The sequence below is a fragment of the Sminthopsis crassicaudata genome, chromosome 5 (genome assembly GCF_048593235.1).
Source record: "Sminthopsis crassicaudata isolate SCR6 chromosome 5, ASM4859323v1, whole genome shotgun sequence".
NCBI lineage: Eukaryota > Metazoa > Chordata > Mammalia > Dasyuromorphia > Dasyuridae > Sminthopsis > Sminthopsis crassicaudata.
The window spans coordinates 184,580,738-184,605,737 of NC_133621.1; the positions used below are offsets into that span (position 1 = coordinate 184,580,738).

General features: G+C 35.6%; 1 protein-coding gene across 2 annotated transcripts in view; it reads left to right on the forward strand.

Moving 5' to 3' along the window:
• A2M (alpha-2-macroglobulin) overlaps nt 1-25,000 on the forward strand; it is a 74,478-nt gene that overhangs the window by 8,140 nt on the left and 41,338 nt on the right. For both annotated transcript variants that reach the window (XM_074268976.1, XM_074268977.1), the window contains exons 3-15: nt 1,901-2,060; nt 2,230-2,282; nt 10,331-10,351; nt 10,634-10,802; nt 12,613-12,697; nt 13,817-13,937; nt 15,046-15,160; nt 15,289-15,398; nt 16,340-16,507; nt 17,655-17,882; nt 18,080-18,143; nt 21,707-21,849; nt 24,999-25,000. The exon at nt 24,999-25,000 is cut by the window's right edge and continues 148 nt beyond it. In XM_074268976.1, the coding sequence (XP_074125077.1) occupies nt 1,901-2,060; nt 2,230-2,282; nt 10,331-10,351; nt 10,634-10,802; nt 12,613-12,697; nt 13,817-13,937; nt 15,046-15,160; nt 15,289-15,398; nt 16,340-16,507; nt 17,655-17,882; nt 18,080-18,143; nt 21,707-21,849; nt 24,999-25,000 (1,439 nt within the window). The remainder of the gene's footprint in view (nt 1-1,900; nt 2,061-2,229; nt 2,283-10,330; nt 10,352-10,633; nt 10,803-12,612; nt 12,698-13,816; nt 13,938-15,045; nt 15,161-15,288; nt 15,399-16,339; nt 16,508-17,654; nt 17,883-18,079; nt 18,144-21,706; nt 21,850-24,998) is intronic.

The following is a 25,000-nucleotide window of genomic DNA, read 5'->3' on the forward strand; positions in this document are numbered from 1 at the left end:
GAACAAAACATACCAAACTAAACACTGTAATCATAGTGACCGAGCATTGTCCCAAGAATAATTACAAACTGGCATGGGGAATGGGGAATAAAATTCTTTTGCAATTGTTCTGGAAAGCATTTTAAAATTATGCTAAAAAATGAAGAAAATGTTCATACAGATAAGAAACTAAAATCTCATATAATGGTAACATATTCCTAGCAACACTTTTTAGTGGTAACAAAAAAAAAAAATGGGAACAAAGTGGATAGATGCTTTGTAGACTGAAGAATTGCTAAACAAACTATGATAAATGAATGTAATGAAATATTCTATATCATAAAAATGATCAATATAAAGAATATGAAGAATGAGAAAAGGGAATATCTTATAAAGATGTGTGTGTATATATAAATACACATATATACCCACATATACAGATATAAATATGTAGGTTTTTTGTGTGTATTTATACACATATTTATATTGTAGTTCATGGTGACATAGATATGACTGGGGATCTAGTGCAGCATTGCAGAAAGTAGGGAAGATCCATCCCTGTATTAGCATAAGCCTAGCTGGTGGGGGTAGGAGGGAAGAGACAGGACCTAAGAACTCTGCCACAGGGTAATCTCTCCTGTCTCCAAGGGGCTAGAATTTATCTCTCTGTAGACTTTCAAGTATCTCTAGTCTGAGGTTAAGATAGATTCAGAATGAAAGCCATTTATTTCATTTCCTTGATTGCTCTTAAAAAGGATAACTTGTGGCTCTCTTCAACAATGAGATGATTCAAACCAGTTCCAATTGTTCAGTGATGAAAAGAGCCATGTACACTCAGAGAGGGGACTATGAGAACTGAGTGTGGTTCACAACATAACATTCTCACTCTTTTCGTTGTTGCCTTCTTCTTCTTCTTCTTCTTCTTCTTCTTCTTCTTCTTCTTCTTCTTCTTCTTCTTCTTCTTCTTCTTCTTCTTCTTCTTCTCTTCTTCTTCTTCTTCTTCTTCTTCTTCTTCTTCTTCTCTTCCTCTTCCTCCTCCTCCTCCTTTTCCTCCTCTTCCTCCTCCTCCTTTTTTTCCTCCTCCTCTTCCTCCTCCTCTTCCTCCTCCTCCTCCTCCTTCTTCTTCTTCTTCTTCTTCTTCTTCTTCTTCTTCTTCTTCTTCTTCTTCTTCTTCTTCTTCTTCTTCTTCTTCTTCTTCTTCTTCTTCTTCTTCTCCTTCTTCTTCTTCTTCTCCTCTCCTCCTCCTCCTCCTCCTCCTCCTCCTCCTCCTCCTCCTCCTCCTCCTCCTCCTCCTCCTCCTCCTCCTCCTCCTCCTCCTCCTCCTCCTCCTCCTCCTCCTCCTCCTCCTTCTTCTTCTTCTTCTTCTTCTTCTTCTTCTTCTTCTTCTTCTTCTTCTTCTTCCTTCTTTCTTCTTCTTCCTTCTTTCTTCTTTTTTCTTCATAAACAAATCTTCAAAGGTGGAAAGACTCCAGATATATGGGGAGGACTAGCAGCCCAGTTTCAAGAATGTAACTTTTAGGGGTGTCAGGGAAACAAATTCAGTCAGTTAATAATAAATAAATATAATAATAATGATAAATAAACATTTGTTATTAATAATAAACATTTATTAAGATTGACAAGTCTGGGTGAGAATGAAAGTAAATATATTATGGAATACAAGCTAAGAATGTTGAACTTTATTTGGTAGACAATGGAGAGTCAGAATAAAGAAGTAAAAGAAGCAAAACAGATATATACAAAAAATATATATATAGTGAATTAGATCTTATTGCTCTCAGTTCAATTTGTAAAAAGGGAAAAAATGCCCCTCATCAACTTCCTCTAGCGAGACAGTGAAAAAAAGGAAATTTATATTGAGAGATGAGGTCTCCAGAGTGACCGAACAGTGTAAGTTATGAAAAACATTTGTATTTCTCAGATCCCAAGATTATCAACACGCTCGGAGATAGCATTCTTCACTGTGAAGGTGAAGGGTCCAACACATACGTTGATTACACGGAAAACCGTGCTGGTGAACAACCCGGAGAGTCTGGTCTTTATCCAAACAGACAAACCCATTTACAAGCCAGGACAAAAAGGTACGAAGGTTGTGAGGGTCAAGGGCAACTTCAAGAAAGAGTGAGCCTTGTCCCCATTATTTTCCTAGTGAAAATGGCAATTTTCCGTGCCTCTTGGCTTCCTAGGTCACTGCCTAAGGGGACTAGTATGGGGACTTTGGGATTCATAGAGGATATTTCTTTGTTTCAGTTCAGTTTCGTATCGTCTCTGTGGATGGAAATTTTCGCCCCTTGAATGAGAAGGTGAGTCACCCTAACAGCCATGTAACACTTGTGGGATCACAAAGTCGAGGGGCATGTTTCTGGGAGGCTTGAGTATAACCGCAGTGACTTTCAGCCCCGTCTTAGAATAAGATGTCCAATATGAAACACTAGGGAGGAGAAGAGGAGGAAATTCCTTTCCTTATTAAGCATCTGCTATATAAAGAGCCTTTAATAACTAAAATAGCCTTTTAATAACTTTCATGAGAAAGTGGTGGGATGTGGGACAAGTGGAATCCAAAGACCTGAGGTTAAGTTCTAGCTTCACTATTGTGTGATTGGGGACAAGGCATTTCATCCCCCTGTGCCTCAGTTGCCTCCTCCATAAAAAGAAAATCTCAGTAAAATAACTGTTTGGGGACTTCCGGCCAAGATGGCGGCGTGGAGGCAGACAGCTGCTTGAGCTCCTCGTTTTCTCTCAGAACTTACTTCATGACAAGCCTCTGACTTAATGCTTGACCCAGAAAGAAATCCACAAATTATCACCAAGAGAAGACATCCTTGAAAGTCGCCAGAAAAGGTCTGTGTTTGCTCGGGGGAGGGTCAATCAGACTGGGCGCAGACTGAGGGCAGACAGCCAGAGCAAGACAGGCAGCTCACACAGCTCAGACCGGAGGGGGAGGGGTGTGATCTCTGTCGTTTTTGTGAAAGGGCTTTTGCCCCAGTGTGGATGCTCCGTCTTGGCAGCAAGCCAGGAGCGGTGGAGAGGGTGTAAACACTGGAGGTGAAGATTAAAACCCCAGAAAGCCAGCGTCTATCAGAGCCCGGCCACCCCCAACCCCCACCTGGACTGACTCGGTGCGTTCTCGGAGCCTCAAAGCGCAGACTCAGTACAGTCATTGCTGTTCTGTTAGTGGCTCTCTGCTGCCCTACCCCCAGTCTGTAGAGGAAGCCCATTAATACCATCCAGCCCTATCCCCCGCAAAACAGACCAATTGTTTCTCTTGTCAGTTTGTTTTCTTTGATTCCTACTCTGACAAAATGAACAAAAAATTCAAAAGGGCTCTAACTATTGACAGCTTCTGTGTGGAGAGGGAGCAGACTTCAAATGCTGAAGAGACTAGGAACAGAATGTCCCCAGATGTATCCCCTGGGAGGGATATAAGCTGCTCCTCAATACAAAAGAACCTCATAGAGGAAATCAAAAAGGCTCTCACAAGAGAGCTGGAAGAGAAATGGGAAAAGGAAAGGGAAGCTTGGCAAGAGAGCCTGGAGAAGTCATCCCATGCATTCAAAGACAGAATGGATAAAGAAATCAAATCGTTGAGAAACAAGATTAGTGAGCTGGAAAAGGTAAACAACTCCAAGGAAAACAGGATTAGAGAGCTGGAAAAAGAAATCAGCTCTCTAAAAAATACAATGGAAAAAAATTCCATAGAAGATAAAAACTCAATTGGACAATTACAAAGAGATATAAAAAAAGTGAGTGAAGAAAATACATCATTGAAAATTAGACTGGAACAAGTAGAAATGAATGACTCAAGGAGAAACCAAGAGGGAGTCAAGCAAAACCAGAGAAATGAGACAATTGAAAAGACTGTCAAGTACCTTACCAGAAAGACAACAGACCTGGAAAACAGATCCAGGAGAGACAATTTGAGAATAATCGGACTCCCTGAAAAATGGGAGGAAAAAAAGAGCTTGGACACCATTTTCGAGGAAATTATCAAAGAGAACTGCCCAGACATTTTGGAAACAGAGGGTAAAATAGACATTGAGAAAATTCATCGATCACCTACTGAAAGGGACCCTAAAATCAAAACGCCAAGAAATATAGTGGCCAAGTTCAAGAACCATCAGACAAAGGAAAAGATATTGGAAGCTGCTAGAAAAAAACAATTCAGATATGGAGGATCCACAATAAGGATAACACAGGATCTAGCAGCGTCCACATTAAAAGAACGCAGGGCCTGGAACATGATATTCCGAAAGGCTAAGGAACTTGGTATGCAGCCAAGAGTGACTTACCCAGCAAGAATGAGCATCATTTTCCAGGGAAGAAGATGGACATTTAACGAAATAAATGAATTCCATCTATTTTTGATGAAAAAACCAGACCTACATAAAAGGTTTGATCTTCAAATACAGAACTCAAGAGACTTCTAAAAAAGGTAAAAAGAAATCTTGAGAACTATACTTCTGTCAAAAAAATATGTAAAGAACATATGTACAATTTGTCTTAGAAACTAGAGGTGGAAAGGAGATTATATCATAAAAAAGTATAAAGTGGTGGTACTACATCTCATGAAGAGGCAAAGGTAACCTATTATATCTGAGAGAAAGAAAGGAGGGAGATGAACATAGCGTGTATCAATAGACATATTCGATTTATAGTGAAACTTCTTCCACTTCATTGAAAAGTGAAAGGGAAGGAGTAAACTAAGGGGAAGGGAATACAGTAATTTCGAGGAAAAGGGATAAAATAAGGGGAGGATCTTTAAGGTGGGGGAGGGATCCTAAAAAGGGAGGGCTGTGAAAAGCAAGTGGTGTTTACCAGTTTAATACTGGATAGGAGGGTAAAAGGGAAGGAAAGGGGAAAAGCATAAGCAGGGGTTAATAGGATGGCAAGCAATATAGAATTAGTCCTTCTAACCATAAATGTGAATGGGGCAAACTGCCTCATAAAGAGGAAGCAGTTAGCAGACTGGATTAAAAGTCAGAATCCTACTATATGTTGTTTACAGGAAACACACCTGAAACAGGATGAGACATTCAAACTAAAAGTAAAAGGGTGGAGCAGAATCTATTATGCTTCAGGCAAAACCAAAAAAGCAGGAGTAGCCATCCTCATCTCAGATCAAGCAAAAACAAAAATTGATCTAATTAAAAGAGATAAGGAAGGGCATTATATCCTGCTAAAGGGAAGCATCAATAGTGAAGCCGTATCAATATTAAACATGTATGCACCAAGTGGTGCAGCATCTAAATTCTTAAAAGAGAAATTAAGAGAGCTGCAAGAGGAAATAGATAGCAAAACTATAATAGCGGGAGATCTCAACCTTGCACTATCAGAATTAGATAAATCAAACCACAAAATAAATAAGAAAGAAGTCAAAGAGGTAAATAGAATACTAGAAAAGTTTGATATGATAGATCTTTGGCGAAAGCTAAATGGAGACAGAAAGGAATATACTTTCTTCTCAGCAGTTCATGGAACCTATACAAAAATTGATCATATACTAGGGCATAAAAACCTCAAAATCAAATGCAGTAAGGCAGAAATAGTAAATGCATCCTTTTCAGACCATAATGCAATCAAAATAACATTTAATAAAAAGCCAGAGGAAAATAGACCAAAAAATAATTGGAAACTAAATAATCTTATACTAAAGAATGATTGGGTAAAACAGCAAATCATAGACATAATTAATAACTTCACCCAAGAAAATGACAATAATGAGACATCATACCAAAATGTGTGGGATACAGCCAAAGCAGTAATTAGGGGAAGTTTTATATCTCTACAGGCCTACTTGCATAAAATAGAGAAAGAGAGGGCCAACGAATTGGGTTTACAACTAAAATTGCTAGAAAAGGAACAAATTAAAAACCCCCAGACAAACACAAAACTTGAAATTCAAAAAATAAAAGGTGAGATTAATAAAATTGAAAGTAAAAAAACTATTGAATTAATTAATAAAACTAAGAGTTGGTTTTATGAAAAAACCAACAAAATAGACAAACCCTTAGTAAACCTGATTAAAAAAAGGAAAGAGAAAAAGCAAATTGATAGTCTTGAAAATGAAAAGGGTGAACTCACCACTAATGAAGAGGAAATTAGAACAATAGTTAGGAGCTACTTTGCTCAACTTTATGCCGATAAATTCGATAACTTAAATGAAATGGAAGAATACCTTCAAAAATATAGCTTGCCCAGATTAACAGAGGAAGAAGTAAGTAGTCTAAATAGTCCCATCTCAGAAAAAGAAATAGACCAAGCTATTAACCAACTTCCTAAGAAAAAGTCCCCAGGACCAGATGGATTTACAGGTGAATTCTACCAAACATTTAAAGAACAACTAACTCCAATGCTATGTAAACTATTTGAAAAAATAGGGATTGAAGGAGTCCTACCAAATTCCTTCTATGACACAGACATGGTACTGATACTTAAACCAGGTAGATCGAAAACTGAGAAAGAAAACTATAGACCAATTTCCTTAATGAATATTGATGCTAAAATCTTAAATAAGATATTAGCAAATAGACTTCAGAAAATCATCCCCAGAATAATACACTATGACCAAGTGGGATTTATACCAGGAATGCAGGGCTGGTTTAATATTAGGAAAACTATTAGTATAATTGACCATATTAATAATCAAATTAATAAAAACCATATGATCATCTCAATAGATGCAGAAAAGGCATTTGATAAAATCCAACATCCATTCCTACTAAAAACGCTTGAGAGTATAGGAATAAATGGACTATTCCTTAAAATAATAAGGAGCATATATTTAAAACCTTCAGTAAACATCATATGTAATGGTGATAAACTAGAACCTTTCCCTGTTAGATCAGGAGTGAAACAAGGTTGCCCACTATCACCATTACTATTCAATATAATACTAGAAACTCTAGCCTTGGCAATAAGAGCCGAGAAAGAGATCCAAGGAATTAGAGTAGGAAATGAAGAAATCAAATTGTCACTTTTCGCAGATGACATGATGGTATACTTAGAGAACCCCAAAGACTCTGCTAAAAAGCTATTAGAAATAATTCAGAATTTTAGCAAAGTCGCAGGATACAAAATAAATCCACATAAATCCTCAGGATTTTTATACATTACCAACACAATCCAACAGCAAGAGATACAAAGAGAAATTCCATTCAAAATAACAGTCGATAGTATCAAATATTTGGGAATATATCTACCAAAGGAGAGTCAGGAATTATATGAGCAAAATTACAAAACACTTGCCACAAAAATAAAGTCAGATTTAAATAATTGGAAAGACATTCAATGTTCTTGGATAGGCCGAGCGAATATAATAAAGATGACAATACTCCCCAAACTAATCTATTTATTTAGTGCTATACCAATCAGACTCCCAAGAAACTATTTTAATGACCTAGAAAAAATAACAACAAAATTCATATGGAAGAATAAAAGGTCGAGAATTGCAAGGGAACTAATGAAAAAAAAGTCAGAGGAAGGTGGTCTAAGTGTACCTGATTTAAAGCTATATTATAAAGCAACAGTCACCAAAACCATTTGGTATTGGCTAAGAAATAGACTAGTTGATCAGTGGCATAGGTTAGGTTCACAGGACAAGATAGTGAATAAAAATAGCAATCTAATCTTTGACAAACCCAAAGATCCCAAATTTTGGGATAAGAATTCATTATTTGACAAAAACTGCTGGGAAAACTGGAAATTAGTATGGCAGAAACTAGGCATGGACCCACATTTAACACCACATACTAAGATTAGATCAAAATGGGTCCAAGATTTAGGCATAAAGAACGAAATCATAAATAAATTGGAGGAACATGGGATGGTTTACCTCTCAGACTTGTGGAGGAGGAAGGAGTTTGTGTCCAAGGGAGAACTAGAGACCATTATTGATCACAAAATAGAACATTTTGATTACACCAAATTAAAAAGTTTCTGCACAAACAAAACTAATGCAAACAAGATTAGAAGGGAAGTAACAAATTGGGAAAAAATTTTTACAGTTAAAGGTTCTGATAAAGGCCTCATCTCCAAAATATACAGAGAATTGACTTTAATCTATAAGAAATCAAGCCATTCTCCAATTGATAAATGGTCAAAGGATATGAACAGACAATTTTCAGATGATGAAATTAAAACTATTTCCACTCATATGAAAGAGTGTTCCAAATCACTATTGATCAGAGAAATGCAAATTAAGACAACTCTGAGGTATCATTACACACCTGTCAGATTGGCTAAGATGACAGGAACAAATAACGATGAATGTTGGAGGGGCTGTGGGAAAACTGGGACACTGATGCATTGTTGGTGGAGTTGTGAAAGAATCCAACCATTCTGGAGAGCAATCTGGAATTATGCCCAAAAAGTTATCAAAATGTGCATACCCTTTGACCCAGCCATACTACTACTGGGCTTATACCCCAAGGAACTACTAGAGAAGGGAAAGGGTCCTGTATGTGCCAAAATGTTTGTGGCAGCCCTTTTCATAGTGGCTAGAAGCTGGAAGATGAATGGATGTCCATCAATTGGAGAATGGTTGGGTAAACTATGGTATATGAATGTTATGGAATATTATTGTTCTATAAGAAATGACCAACAGGAGAAATATAGAGAGGCTTGGAGAGACTTACATCAACTGATGCTGAGTGAAACGAGCAGAACCAGAAGATCATTATACACTTCAACAATGATACTGTACGAGGATGTATGCTGATGGAAGTGGATTTCTTCAACATAGAGAAGAGCTAATCCAATTCCAATTGATTAATGATGGAAAGAACCAGCTACATCCAGAAAAGGAACAATGGGAAATGAATGTAAACTGTTATTTTTACCTTCTGAATCCAATTCTTCCTGTGCAACAAAAAAATTCGGTTCTACACACATATATTGTATCTAAATTATACTGTAATATATTTAACATATATAAGACTGCTTGCCATCTGGGGGAGGGGTTTGGGGGAGGAAGGGAAAAAATCTGAATAGAAGTAAGTGCAAGGGATAATGTTGTAAAAAATTACCCATGCATATGTACTGTCAAAAAATGTTATAATTATAAAATAAAATAAAAAAAAAAATTAAAAAAAAAAAAAAAAAAAAAACTGTTTGGACATGTATACATATATTGTATCTAACTTATACTTTAACATATGTAACATGTATTGGTTAACCTGCCATCTGGGGAAGGGGGGGGGGGAAAGAGGGGAAAAGTTGGAACAAAAGGTTTTGCAATTGTCAATTCTGAAAAATTACCCATGCATATATCTTGTAAATAAAAAGCCATAAAAAAAAAAAAAAAACACTCTCTCTTCTACCTCTAAATCTAAATCTATGATTCTTGCCAAACTTAGAATTGACTAAGTCTACAGTAACTTACCTTTCTTTTGTTCACCCTTATCTATTATCTTCTCTGGATTCAGATTGAGCAATGGGTTTGGCTAATCAAGTTTCCTTCCTTCAAGAATAACATCGGATATTTAGAGTAGAGTGCAAGATAAATAAATCCTCTTGATGGGAGGTTGAACATTGAATAAAGCCAAAAGATGTATTTCCTGTCCATCTCCCCGGTAGGAGGAGTTAAAGATGTCATTCTGTAGAATCAGTGACAAAGAGAGCTCTTCAGGAGCCTGTCTCCCAATCTGTAAAAAAGTACAGCATAGTGATGACCTTGAAAAGAAGATTATAATCACGAGCTTAGTGTTAGGAAATCTCAAATCCTAAATGAAGGAAAATGCATAGATATGGACAAATACATCATCTACATCATCAACATAGCTAATATTTTTATGACACATGCTAAACGCTTTACAAATATTATTTCAACTGATCCTTAAAACCCTAGGAAGGTAGACGTTATTATTTTCCCCATTTTGCAGATGAAAAAACAAGCAAACAGAGGTCAGGTGATTTGCCTGAAGTTAAACAGCTAGTCTGAGGTTACATTTGAACTCAGACCTTCCTGACTCCAGGTGCAATGCTCTGTGCACTATGGAGCATTTGAATGCCCCATAAGCATCTGTTTGTGTGTGCACATACACATAATAATAGTGCTGAAAAGCTTCTATCCAGAATGTATCCTACTGCAGATATAACCTTGTTTAAAAAATAAAAACAAAACTAAAATCAAACAACAGTTTATAGATTTGTCTGAATTTTCTCTCTTAAAAAATAAAAACAAAAAGGTTTTAAAACCAAAATAGCTGTTTATAAATTTGTCTAAATTTTCTGTATAAAAAAATAAAAGCAAAATGGTTTTAAAAATCAAAATAGCTGTTTATAGATTTGTCTGAATTTTCTATCTTAAGAAGCAATTTTCAACTCATATGTTTTCTTTTTTTTTCCCTTTTAGTTTCCATTGGTGTACATTGAGGTAAGTAGAAGGAAGTATTTTAGACCTGGGGGTCCCTTTTACAGGGAACTTCCCATAACATTTCAGAAATATGAGCTAGTATGAGGCTTTATCTGAAAGTTCTTCCTATGCCAGAGCTTCAGTATGTTGCAGCTCATTGCTTCCTTTCCCATCTTATAAGAAAGCAGGGCTAAAGACCCTTAAAACTATGCCACGTTATCAAAAGATCCTCACATTTCTACTCTTTTTCTTATAATATTCTTGTTCCTTTGATGCCATTATAGTCTTTTTTTTTCCTAATAGGACCCCAAAAGAAATCGTATCCTGCAATGGCAGAATCTCGTATTAGAGGGAGGTCTCAAACAACTCTCCTTCAGCCTTTCATCAGAACCTGTCCATGGTTCCTACAAGGTGGTGGTACAGAAGGAATTAGGAAGAAATAAAGAACACTCCTTTAAGGTGGAAGAATTTGGTATGGACCGTGGACTGGTTTTGAATTTGTTCCTAGGATTTTAAATCATTTTGATTCTCTCCATTTTTCAAAGGCTAGGGTAGGCTAGGAAGCAGGTATTTCTTTCCAACCAAGATCATCACTAGGATGTGAAGTGATACTGTGTGAAAATGGTGATATTCCATAAGAAAACATTCATTCAAGATCTATTTATTAAGCATTTACTATGAACTGTGCAAGGAGAAATACATACGTAATTAATGTATATAATTAATGTATGATCCCTATTTTATTTATTTATTTTTAGATTTTTAAAAATTTTATAATTATAAAAATTTTTATGACAGTATATATGCATGAGTATTTTTTAAATAACATTATCCCTTGTAATCATTTTTCCAAATTTTCCCCTTCCTCCCTCTACTCCCTTCCCTAGATGACAGGCAATCCCATACATATTACATGTGTTACAGTATAACCTAGATATAATATATGTGTGTAAATCCAATTTTCTTGTTGCACATTAAGAACTGGATTCTGAAGGTGTAAGTATCCTGGGTAGATAGACAGTAGTGCTAACAATTTACATTCACTTCCCAGTGTTCCTTCTCTGGGTGTAGTTGTTTCTGTCCATCATTGATCAACTGGAAGTGAGTTGGATGATCCCTATTTTAAAGGAACTTTCAGATCCCAATCTTGAATTACCCTTATCCCTTATCTACCTCCTTTGCCCCTGTTTACCTTCTACTGAACATCACTGGAGTCTTTACTTCCAATATTTTTATTTTTCCTTACTTAGCTCTTTATTATACTCCTTACAACCACTATTCTCAGCTTTCTCTTCTCTTCTCAGACCATTTCCCCTACTTTTCTTCTCATAAGGCACCTCATATCTCCAGAAAAATAATGGAGCCATTAGATCCAAGCTCACTCTTCTGAATTCCATATTCCAAATCAACTTAATAGTGCCATACATTCTCTCTTTTTTTGCTCTAGTCCTGGAAGAAGAGATGACATTTTTTATTTTATTTTATTTTTAATTAAAACTTTTTATTTTCAAAACATATGCATGGATAATTTTTCAACATTACAAAAACCTTGTGTTCCAAGCCACTCCCTAGATGGCAAATAATCCAATATATACTAAACTGTTAAAATATATGTTAAATCCAATATATGTAAACATATTTATACAATAATCTTGCTGCACAAGAAAAATCAGATCAAAAAGGAAAAAATGAGAAAGAAAACAAAATGCAAGCAAACAACAACAAAAAGTGAAAATGCTATGTTGTGATCCACACTCAGTTCTCACTCTCTCTGGATGTAGATGGCAGAGATGATAATGACGAATCCTCTATTTGAAACCCATTCCCTTCTTGGAGAACATATAAATTCTCCTCCTTTTAGAGTTATTTCATTTTCTGCTTGAATTATTAGGATCTATCTAGGACATTTCATTAGTCAGATCTTTGAAGGCCCAAGTTAACATCTGTGAATAAATTGGACTCTTCTAAAGACTATTAAGATGTTATCTTATAACTATATAAATATGTATACATATATTGTATTTAACATATACTTTAACATAATTAACATATATGGGACTACCTGCCACCTAGGGGAAGGGGTGGAGGGAAGGAGGAGAAAAGTTGGAACAAAGTTTTTGCACGGGTCAATGTTGAAAAATTACCCATGCATATGTTTTATCAATAAAAAGCTATAAAATAAAAGATGTTATCTTAGACACTGTTTTGGGGAGCTTTAAACAAAAGGGATGGACCCTCAAACAGTTTTTTAGATTGTCATGTTTTCCCTATTTTTCCAACAGTATTGCCCAAGTTTGGGGTATATGTCAAGGTGCCAGATAAAATCACAATCATGGATGAAGAATTTACAGTGTCAGTCTGCGGGCGGTAAGTCCTATTTTCTTCTCTAGTTTGAACCTCATTAAATAAAATTCTTTCTAGTAAAATGGAAAATTTTGCGTGATTTCTTAATACCAGGACAAGTTGCTAATAGAGCCATTCTTTGCTTTTTCCTGCTACTTCCCCATATTGCATCTCACTAGAAATTGAATGTCTTCCTACTTTAAACTGAGGGTGACCTTGACAGTGACAGCCAGAAGTGTTCTACTAGCAGCAGAGGTCACAGATAGAATAAAAAAAAAAATGTTTCTTTGAAGTACCAAGGTTACAACAAGACCCCTTCTCCAGGCTATCTCAATAATGTCTGGGGAAGTTATCAGCTTGCTATAGACAGGATGGTCTTTGAAGAGAAAAGCCAGAGAGAAATCAGAACAAAAAATTATGGTCCAATAATTATAATGGAGAGATATAGACAGAAAGAAGCTTGGGTAGAGTTAAAACTCCCCAAATAAAATGAATACCACTAAAATCCAACTAAAGGAAAAATAAGGAAGAATCCAAAGAAAGCAGAAATACAGGGACAGTAGAAAGATGGGGTTTCTGAGGGTCCATTGGGGCATATTTCTTTACTTAAAAAAAACCAAGTCATTCATCATGAATTTAACTATTGACAATAACAAAAATAAATTTATATTTATTACTAATTCAAATATTTTAATGTTTAATATAGTTACCCATAACTATTTATTAGCTTTGTCCATTTATCCCTACATGTGTGCATATGTGGTATTCTTTCTTATTATAGAGATCAGAGATTTATTTAGATTAGTTTGCTTCATTGAACCAAAATTCCATTTGACAGGAGCCAGAAAAATAATTTCTACAAGGATAATTAGGTGGCACAGTGGATAGCGCACCAGCCTTGAATTCAGGAGGACCCGAGTTCTAATCTGGTCTCAGACACTTAACACTTCCTAGCTGTGGGACCCTGGGCAAGTCACTTAACTCCAACTGCCGCAGCAAAGTAATAATAAATTCTACAGAATCTGAGTAAACTGATTTTGGCTATCTTGGGCTAGGAAATAGAAATAAAACAGAACGTGGGACCAGTAAACCTCTGTTTCTGCTACTAATGGATTATTTTCTATATTTTCTTTCTGGTTATAGATACACTTATGGGGAGCCTGTTTCAGGTCTGGCGAGCGTTAGTGTGTGCAGAAAGTACTCACAGCATTCTGATTGCTATGGTAAAGAGTCAGAGAGTATCTGTGAAGAATTCAGCAAGCAGGTAAGTAGAAGATGCTATTTTTATTAGGAAGCTAACAGATATTGATTTAATTTGCAAAATAATTAAGTGGCCACAAGATAATAGCGTAGCAGATTTAGAGCTCATAGGGATTCCAACTGTAACCCTTCATTTTATAAATGAGGAAATAGAGGTTGAGAGGAATTATTTGATTTGTCCATGATCTCACTGCTAGTAAGTGCCGAAGCTGAATTTGAACTCAGCTCTTCCTGACTTCAAGTTCAACATTCTAGCCGCTGGAGTACCTAGCTTTCTTCCACAACACTGTGTTAAGTGCTTGGGATACATAGACAAAAAGGAAAGTTCATGCCCTCAAGCCTATTGAATGGATTCAGGGACCTAATAAGTGTTGATGGATTGATTGGATACAAAATTTGAAGAAATAAATAAAATATAGTTTTGTGCAGGAAGAGAGCATTAATAACAGGATGTGTATGTAGAACTTCTAAATCCGCTGAGGGAGAAAATGAGATAGAGGAGAGAGCAGCTGAACCTTGAAGAAATAAAGATTCTGAGAGGTATTGATGAAACAGCATTCTAAGCATGGGGAATAGCTTGTGCAAATGCATAGAGGCAAGAGATAGAATATGTAATTTAGGAAACAACTTACTGTAGTCCACTTGGGATAGAACACAGAGTGCTTGTAAAAAGGCTTTATTTAGTCTGTGGGCTGAAGAGTTTGTAGTTTGTGTTAAAGACAATAAGGAGCCTCTGAAGGCTCTTGAGCAGGAGAGTATCAAAACCTTAGGAAGTATTTTGGCATCTGGGTGAAGGATGGATTGGAGAGGGGAGAGCCGGGAATCAGGAGGATCCATTAGTGGGATATTCCAATATTCCACATAAGAAAATATGATGAAAAATCCAATAAACATTCAACAGTAATGAAATTACAGACTTAGGAAGAGGACACTGAGTAGTTGGGCTAGCCCAAAGTCTCTACCCAAGAAGATTTCTATGATAAATTATAGACCCTGTTGACTAATCATGTCTGCTAATTCCTTCTGCCAGAGACAGAATCCTGGCTTAATTAGTCTTACCCAATATGACATTTCAAACATCCTTATATTTCTTTTATTTTCTTTATTTTCAGCTAGATGGTTTAGGTTGTGTTTCTCAAAATATAAAAACCAAGATTTTCCAAATGAAAAAAAATGAGTTTTTGATGAATCTTGATGTGACAGCCAAGATCACAGAGGAAGGGACAGGTTTGTATGGCGTACAAATGTGGGACATAATAAGCAATGACTACAAGTCTGGGGAAATGTGAACCAATCAGATTTCAAGCAAATGTTCTCTTCCAAGAGAGATCACTTTTTGCTTATTTCTCTTTTAGAAGTGGAATTGACTGGAACTGGATCCTGTGAGATCACAGATGTTATAAGCAAAGTCACATTTGTGAATGTGGATTCACACTACAGACATGGACTCCCTTTCTTTGGGCAGGTAAAGTACTTCCAACATACAGGAGATCTGAATTTGAGTCTCAACTGTTCTATTAACTAATTGTAAGATTTTGGAAAAGTTCTTAATAATCTCTTTGGTTCTCAGTTTCCCCATCTGAAGATGATAAAATTGGACTAGATGATTTATCAAATACTTTACAACTTCAACACCCTATTTTTTATGAAAACACCAAGAATTATTCCCCTAATTCCCTTCCCTTATAATGAAATCTTAACAAAAATTTCAAAGTGTTCCAAATATCAGAGTTTCCTTCTTTTCATTTGCTGCTAGCCCAGCTGCTGATATTGACAATAGCTAGGTGGATTTAGTAAAAAGTTTTCTTTTTTCCAGTTCTGATACTTCCTATACAAACTTTCTCCATTCACCAGATGGGTGAAGATCAGTAATTTCTTTTTTTAAACTAACTAATTAATTAATTAATTATTCTTATTATAGCTTTTTACTTACAAGATACATGCATGGATACTTTTACATCATTGACAATTGCCAAACCTTTTGTTCCAAATTTTCCCCTTCTTCCCCCCACCCCTTCCCCCAGATGGCAGGTTGACCAATACATGTTACATATATTAAAGTATAAATTAAATACAATATAATACATTTTCTATAGTTCTGCTTGCCACTACCTTTTATCTAACTCTGGCTTCCTATGGAGATCATAGTGGATAAGTTTTAACTTGAGGTAATGGTAAATATTATATTAGTTTGAACATAGTTTGATTTTCATGAGTATACTTTTTACATTGCTCTAACAAAGATATTTTAAATTCATCAAATGATAAAAAGTGTCTGAGTATTATCAACTTTTAATTATCATAAGAACTAGTACAACTCAACTGAAGATTTCCGTGATGATTTGTATAACATAGTTTGGCTCCTGGGCACTATACCTAGAACTAATCACAACTTTGATTCTTCAGGTGCTCTTAGTGAATGGGAAGGACAAGCCCATCCCAAATGAGCAAATCTATATCTCTGTGATGGCATCCAACCAAGACTTTACCAAAAACTATACCACTGATGCACAAGGCCTTGTACAATTCTCATTCAACACCGATAACTTCACTTCTCCCTCCATCAGTCTCACAGTAAGTAAGAAAGGTATATCCCTGTAACCAGTTCTCATCTGAGTCTTATATCTCCTCTAGAAGGGGGAAGTATAGACTGGATTTATGGGATCCAAAGGCTTTCCTTCTTTCCTCCTCACCCTATATTCTCCCTGAGGCAAGGAGGTAACTAATGACTTGGAATTGAGATGAGACCATGAGGCTTTCCCCAGAAATCAAGCTTTCCCCAAGCTGGGATGCTGATTGCTTTATTTTAGAGTATTCTTTCCTCTTTTTCATAGGTTTTCCTTTTAGTACCACCCCATTCCCAAGCAATGTCATATTTTTTTGCTCAGGAGATGATAGGGGAAAAAGTTTCCAAATCCTATAAAACTATGGAAATATAGAGATATTCTTCCCTCTTCTTGAGATGTCATTACATTAGCAACCACAGGCCACCCAAATATGAAGAATGAGAGGAAGCTTACCATCTAGAATTGCAAACATTAAATTAGGGATACTACTTTATTATCCAGTTTAATGGGCTCTTTTATTTATTATCCACATGTTGAATGGGATAGAAGTACTCTTAGGGAAGTAGGATTAACAAAACAGCTCTTGGTAAGAGTGGGGTGTAGATTTACAAATAATACTAATTTCAGATAAGCTCTCTATACTTAAAAGGAGGCATCCTCTTGCTAAAAATTGAATATTGAGGGACAGTTAGTTGGTACAGTGGATAGAACACCAGCCCTGAAGTCAGGAGGACCTGAGTTCAAATCTGTTCTTAGACACTTAACACTTCTTGCCTCTGTGACCCTGGGTAAGTTACTTAATCCCCAATTACCTCAGCAAATATAAGTAAATAAGTTGAATATTTCAAAATTCTAATGTCAGCATTCATCTTGATGAGAGTTAATGTTTTATTGATTAAACAGTGAAAAGTAATCTATAGATAGAACAAATAAAATACCCCTGCTAGTGAGTGACTTATTTTTTTTTTGTCTCAAATTAAGGCCTATATTATATGGTAGCTATAGGAAAAAGGAACTTTTCTCAAATTTTGGCTCAGAGGCATAATATTTCTAGCTATTTAACAACTGGAAGAAAAAGTAGTATTATTTAGTTTTATACTTTGGAACTTTGTCACAGATAATCTGACACTATCTTTTTCCTTCTATTTTCTTAGGCCAGATACAAAGAAGGGATGCAGTGTTATGGATACATGTGGAGAATGACCCACCATCAGACAGCACACCATACTATAAAGCATGTGTTCTCCTCAAGTAAGAGCTATGTCTACATTGAACCTGTATTTGGCACCTTGGCCTGTGACCAAAACCAGGAGATTCGGGTACACTACATCATGAATGGACAAGCCCTAAAAGAACTGCAGGAGCTGACCTTCTATTATCTGGTGAGAAGAGAAACCAGAACTTGGATCAATACACAAAGCTCAGGAATTACCCAATACTTTGGGCTTCCTGTTTTCCTTTCTCATTCTTGTCTTTTTCTTCCCTTTGCCTCAACCGCTGGATCTCAGCAATAGGTGTCAAATGAGAAATAGATTTAAAATAAAAATGGTGACAAAGGAAATGTTTTTTCTTTCTACAGATCATGGCCAAGGGACTTATCATTGGAATAGGATCCCACAAGTTACCTGTGAATGCAGGAGACAGTGAGTATTCCTAACTTGATTTCTCCCATTCTTTGTAATACTTCACAACCCTATAGTTATACATTCATTTTCACATATAAAGAGAGGGTCCCAACTCCTCTCCTCTCCAAACAGAGGGAGTTCAGGAAGAAAAAAAGCCTTTCTTAGTGCCTCATTTTTTATTTTTCTCTTATTTATTTCTTCTAAGCTGGATATTGTCTTGGAATGACAAATACCCAGTGTCTTCAGCTTATTTCAGAATGAGGGTCTTCTGGGTAATGGTGACAGTTTTTGCTGAGAGGAAAAAAAAAACCTATATATTTCAGCAGTCGTGAAATTGAGCTCTCCCTATGAATAAAATAAGAACAGATATGGTTAAAACTATTGCTTATTCAATCAGAAATAAATTAGCAAACCTACATGAAAGACCAAGCATCAATGAAAATGTTGTCATTTGAGACTGAAATATTCACCTTTCTCCCTTCATCCCTGCTTCTGTAGAGGTAAAGGATAGTGACAGATTTAAATTTTTAAGTCTCATAAATGGTTGAAGTAGCAACAACTGACAGATGAATAACCATCATTTCTAATATTTATGATCTTAAATTGAAAACAAATTTGTTCTTTGCTTCTCTTCAGTAACTATAAAACTATAAAAAAATGCTTCTACAGTAATCCCTTCCTATATTAACTTTCTCCACTGCAGTATTGACATATTGCAGATATGCATAAGAAATTAAATGGAAATTTTGGGGGAATTTTGTGGAAATTGCAGATGACATATGAAAGCCAGCAGAAGACACGAAAAAAATTTAGAAACTCAGAAATACATAAAATATATGTATATTATTGCATAACACAAACACATTTTATTTATTTATTTTTTTGCTGAGGCAATTGGGGTTAAGTGACTTGCCCAGGGTCACACAGCTAGGAAGCGTTAAGTGTCTGAGATCAGATTTGAACACGGATCCTCCTGAGTCAGGGCTGGTGCTCTATCTACAGCACCACCTAGCTGCCCCTACATTTTATCTTTTAATATCATGATAATTTGGACTTCTTCTCTGGCACAGAGGGAAGGTCAGAAAATTTTATGTCAATTTTCAAGATCTTGGGCACATTTAACCTCCATAATGTGGAAGGGATAACTGTAGTTTAAAAGTTTTGCTTTGTCACAGGCTTAACAATCTTAGCAAATTTGGAATTGGCTTACATTACCATATGAATCATTAAAGGATTAATATTATTAAAATATTAAACAATAATAATATTTCAATTGATTAAATATTTAAATTTAATTTAATATATTTAATTAGATTAAATATTTGAATTAATTTAAAATGTTAAATTAATTAGAGAAGAGCAGTTTTAGAACACAGTTCTGAATTTCCATTGTTTCCATTTCTGATCTTGTAAATTCTTTATTGACCCAAGGCATCTTTGCTGTCCTTGCAGTTCTTTCACATAATATTGCTTGCCTAGGAATGATGGTGATCACATTAATGATGAATAATATCAAGTTTTTGATCCCACAACATGTATTATCATTATTGAATGCCAATAACAGCTAAGTCACTAATGATATTACCTACAGAAGATAAGTTAATAAACAAATAAACCAAGAACTATGCTCAAGAAGATAAGACAAGGAAATACCAAATCCTGCTTTCACTGTTCTCTAAAAAAACATGCTGGTTCAAAGGATATGCACAGTTTTATAGCCCTTTTGGAATAGTTTGGGGATTCTCTTTAACTATAGAATCATAGGTTCAGTTTAAAGTCCCATCACTCACACACACACAAATACACACCTTACTCATCCCATCAAATTAGAATATCTGATTGTTTTCTTGAGACCCTGAAGAGTACTTTCTTTAAAATTCATTCCAACTAGAAAATCAAACATGGTTAGAAGTAGTCTATGTTAATGAAAAACATCCAAATTTGAGCCTGAGTTCCAGTTCATCCTTGTAATGCTAGTCAAGTCACTTAACCCCTGCTCAGAGTTCTATGTCCTTTTAAAATGGAAATAATAATACCTTCACTAAGTCCTTCTCATAATTGATGTGAAGAAAGTTCTTGGTAAACTTTGAATATCTCCATCAATTTGAATTGTTAATATTAATGTCTTTGGGGGAAGCAAAGAAGCAGGACTCCAGTACTAAGAGACCCCCCAATATCAAAGATGTTTGCTAAAGATGTCATGAAATGAAAGAAAGAAGTGCAGGAAAAAAGGTCTTTCAGACTGATTCTACTTTTATGGGATTTCCAAATCTTATATACTATCTCCCTGTCTTTTATTTAGTTAACCTAAGTCTCTAGATTGTTTTTTTTGTTGTTGTTGTTGGAATTTCTTGGTAAATACACACTAATGGTTTGCCCTCTCCTCCAGCTCATTTTACAGATAAGGAAACTGAGGCTTTGGCTCTACGTGATCCACTTTGGAATTTGCTTACATTACCATATGGATCATGAAAGAATTAATATTATTAAAATACTATTTAATTGATTAAATATTCAAATATAATTTATTTAAGTAACTTAAAATATTAAATTAAATTAAATAATAAAAATTAAATAATTAATTAGTAGAAATCAAGATGGAAAGGCCTTGAGAATGGACTAGTAGCGCACTGAAGCCTCGCTGTTTGGTCAGGTTGTTCACTCAGTTGGCTACATAGTGATGAATTATTTTGGCTAGGACAGCTCTCAGAGACTATCTACTAAATTATGTTGTAATTGTGACCTGCACTGGTGGAGGAAGTACCCACACTGATTAAATTACAGTTTCTTGAAAGATTGAAGTAAAATTTGATGTTTTTGTGGAATAATGGATGAATAATGGGTAAATATGGTCTTCCCACAGTATGATACATTATAATAATAATAATAGCTTATATTTATGTAGAGTTGTATGTTTTCAAGTATTTATATTCTCTAATGTGATCTTCATAACAATCTGTTTAACAGATGAAGAATTAAGACATCAGGTGACTTGCTAAATGTAAAATACAGCAAATAAGTGATGAAATTCAAACCAGAATCCAGATTTTCTGACTTCAAGTCACTTTGTGCTACAACACTCTGTCTACAACATTCTTACTGTTACATTTTAGGATATCTAAAGTTCAGATTGAGTGGAAAATATTCACATGACCAGAAGCAGGTATATTCCCTTCTTTTGGAGGTCCAAATGAAACTCATACACTAACTAATGCTAGGGTAGATGGGTGGAGCAGTGAACTGCTTGCTGTGCCTGGAGTCAGGAAGACGAATTCAAATGTGATCTCAGACACATCTTAGCTATGTGACCCTGGGCAAGTCACTTAACCTTGTTTGCCTCAGTTTCCTTATCTGTAAAATGAGCTGGAGGAGAGGGCAAACCATTGCTGTATATTTACCAAGAAAACACCAAATAGGGTCACGAAGAATCAGACATTACCGAAAAATAAACAAACAACAAATGATAGATTTATTGATTCTCTAGAGATGTCTGCCAAAAACTGTCATTCCTCCCACAATGATCAGGAATGGTTTCTTGATCCCTAATAATTCTTTTTTAAAAAATTCTCTTTATTCAACAGTGAAAGGGATCTTTTCCATTTCTCTCCCTGTGGACTCGACCTCTGCTCCCATTACTCGAATTCTCCTCTATACTATTTTACCAAATGGGGAAGTTGTTGCAGATTCTAAGAAGTTTAACATTGAAAACTGTTTTGCCAACAAGGTGGGTGATTTGTATCATAGAATAATATAAACATGTATAAGAGGTATCCCACTCAATTGTATAATCATACATCACTTGCATTTAAGGTGATCCAGAAGGTTAAAACCGCCATCTAATCTACTAGTATACCAAGTGAGAGCCACAAATCAAATTGCAAAGTGTATAATTAATTCAAGCAATAAATTTTTTAAAATAGCAAATTAAAAATAAGAAAATTATGCATTAGAATTATTCATAGCTCCCAAATATAAATGAGTATAATCTCAGAGATTTATATATCAAAGGAGAGTGAACTAATTCCAGGTAATTCAAATGAAATGAAAAAGAAGTTGGGTCTCAAAGCCATCTGCTTTGCATCATGACTAAAAATACTTCCCCTGCCTGAGTTCTCAAGGCTCCATCTTATAGCATCGCTCTTCCCCAGTCAGGAAGCTGACTTTATTTTCTACAGTTCTTGGAAGTCTCTGGTAACTTTCATTCCACATCTGCATTTCTTTTTGAAGTTTTTTTTTTTTTTTTTTAATCTTTACCTCTTAAAGCTGCTGTTCTCTCCCTCTCAGTCTTATAGCTTTATAACTATCAGTCCCCTGAAGCTGCTGTGATATTATTACTGTTACAACATAGCTATTTGTGAATAAAATCATTCGGAGATGCATCCCTTGGAGTCTATCAACACATTTTTTCAGTTCAGTCTTTAATCAAGGGCCACTTGGGTGACTCTTAAAGGTTCCCAGCCCTTTTTCCTTGCTAAGTTTTTTATTTCAATCATGACTGATTCTTTATGACTTTATTTGGGGTTTTCTTGGCAAAGATACTGGAATGTTTCTCCAGCTCATTTTATAGTTGAGGAAACTATATAGAACTAAAGGAAACTAGAGGGAAACACAGTTAAGTGTCTTGCCCAAAGTCACACCACTAGTGTCTTTCTGACTCCAGACCTGTCACAAAATCCACTATTAGCTGCCCTTACTTTCTGAGTTAAGGAGAGTGAATTGCTTTTCCCTTTTTTTCTACCTAAGAATACAGAATATGGATCTTAAAGTAGAGCATCAAGTATTTAATAAATTTTTCAATTTCCTTTATTCACATTGCTATTTTGCAATAATCTGTGTAAATCATTTTAAATGAATAGAAAAGCATCTATTTAGAATGTACTATATGCTAAGAACTTACACTGTGTTAAATGCTGGAACAGACATTTAAAAAATGAAAAGATAGTTTCTGCCCTCAAGGAGCTTATTCTCTTTTAAGGGAAGATAACACATATAATTTAATTGGGGGGGTTAAGAAAAGGAGTTTTGGTTAGGAAATTACAGATATATTGAGTTGATGTGCCCTTTCCTGAAGGAGTAGAATCTTGATTCTTTTACTAGGGCTAGAGCTAGAAGGTGGAAAATAGAGAGGGGAAAGTGGTCAGTACAGATGGCAAGGGGGGCTTGGTTCTGGGGCCAGCTAGATATAGGGGGCTAGGAAAATTTATACTCACTCAATTACCAATCAAAATGTCTCAGCCTCAGTATAGGAGTTCCAATGATGAGCAAATTCACTTCCTGCGGATATAGGATGGTCTGATGTTGAGAATACTTATCTCAGAAAAAAAAAAAAAAAGGAGGGTTTCGATGTCAGGAAAAATTGGATAGGATGAAGTTCCATCAAGCCTCCAAGAAGCACTAGAAACCTTGAGGAAAACTGGCAGATTTCCCCATATTCTGTCCATAAAAGCCAAGCATATTCTCTTTATGCATAGAATTGGAGGGGAATTTGGATATCATCTATAAAGCCATCCCTGACTTCTTTAAAAATGTTTTTAAGCCCTTTGAAAGTAAGAACCACATCCTATTTCTTTGTGTTTCATCAACCACCATAATGCCCTCTACAGGGGATAGTGATTGGATCTCTGATTTCATGGGTAGAGACCTCCCAGTTGAAGAAACTTCCTTTACCATTGTAGGTCAGTATCTTCTCTGCAACTTAAAGCCTTAGGAAGTTGCCAAGAAGACCTGAGTTCAAATCCTACCTCAGATACTTTTACTAGATATATGACTTTGGGCAAGTCTTAACTTTGATTGCCAACAGAAAAGATGCTTGAGTATTGATGAAAAGTGCTATCACTTCTCAATAGAGAAAATAACAAGGGGCAGCTGGGTGGTGCAGTGGATAGAGCACCAGCCCTGAAGTCAAGAGGGACTGAGTTCAAATTTGACCTCAGACACTTAACACTTCCTAGCTGTGTCACCCTGGGCAAGTCACTTAATCCCAATTGCCTCAGGGGGAAAAAAAAAGCAAATGCAGATTGGAGATTATATTTTTTTCACTTTCTTCATGTTTCTTGCTGTTTGGGTTTTTTTTTTTTTTTTAATGGTAATGTTTTCTTTTTCTTTTTTTAAAATAGTATTTTCTTTTTTCAAATACACATAAAAATAGTTTTCAACATTCATTTTTTTAAAACTTTAGGTTCTAATTTTTTCTCTGTCTCTTCCCTCTCCCCCTCCCCAAGACAGCAAGTAGTCTCATATAGGCTAAACATATACAATTCTCTTAAACATATTTCTGTATTCATCATGTTGTACAAAAAAAATCAAACCAAAAGAGGGAAAAAAATCATCAGAAAGAAAAAAAATAAACAAGCAAAAAGGTGAAAATACTATGCTTCGATCCACTATCAGTCCTCATAATTCTCTCTCTAGATGTAATTGGCATTTTTATGGTAATGTTTTTCATGACTTTACAGATAATAAGGGATGTCATATTGCTTGCCTTCTCAGTGGGTAGGGGAGGGGCTGGAGGGAGAGAGAAAATCTGAAATTCAAAATTCTAAAAAGAATGTTTTGAAAATGTTAAGTGTTACCCCACACACACAAAAAAAATGTTCACTTTTTTTTTTTAAAGTAATGATTAAGTGCCAGATTAGAGGTGAAGGGTAGTCTCTGAGAATTAATTAAAAGGAAAATTCACAGTTATGATGGTTGTCATAGTTTAAGATTATGAGTAGATTCCTATATATTAGCTATTTAATGGGTTCTGAGTGCCTAGGATTCTTTCTGCCATAGCTAAGCCACTCTGAGTTATATGTGTTTTCAGTGTGAAAAAGACAATGGAGAAGAGAGACTTCAATTGACATTCAATTGACCTCTGCCCTTTTTTTACAGGT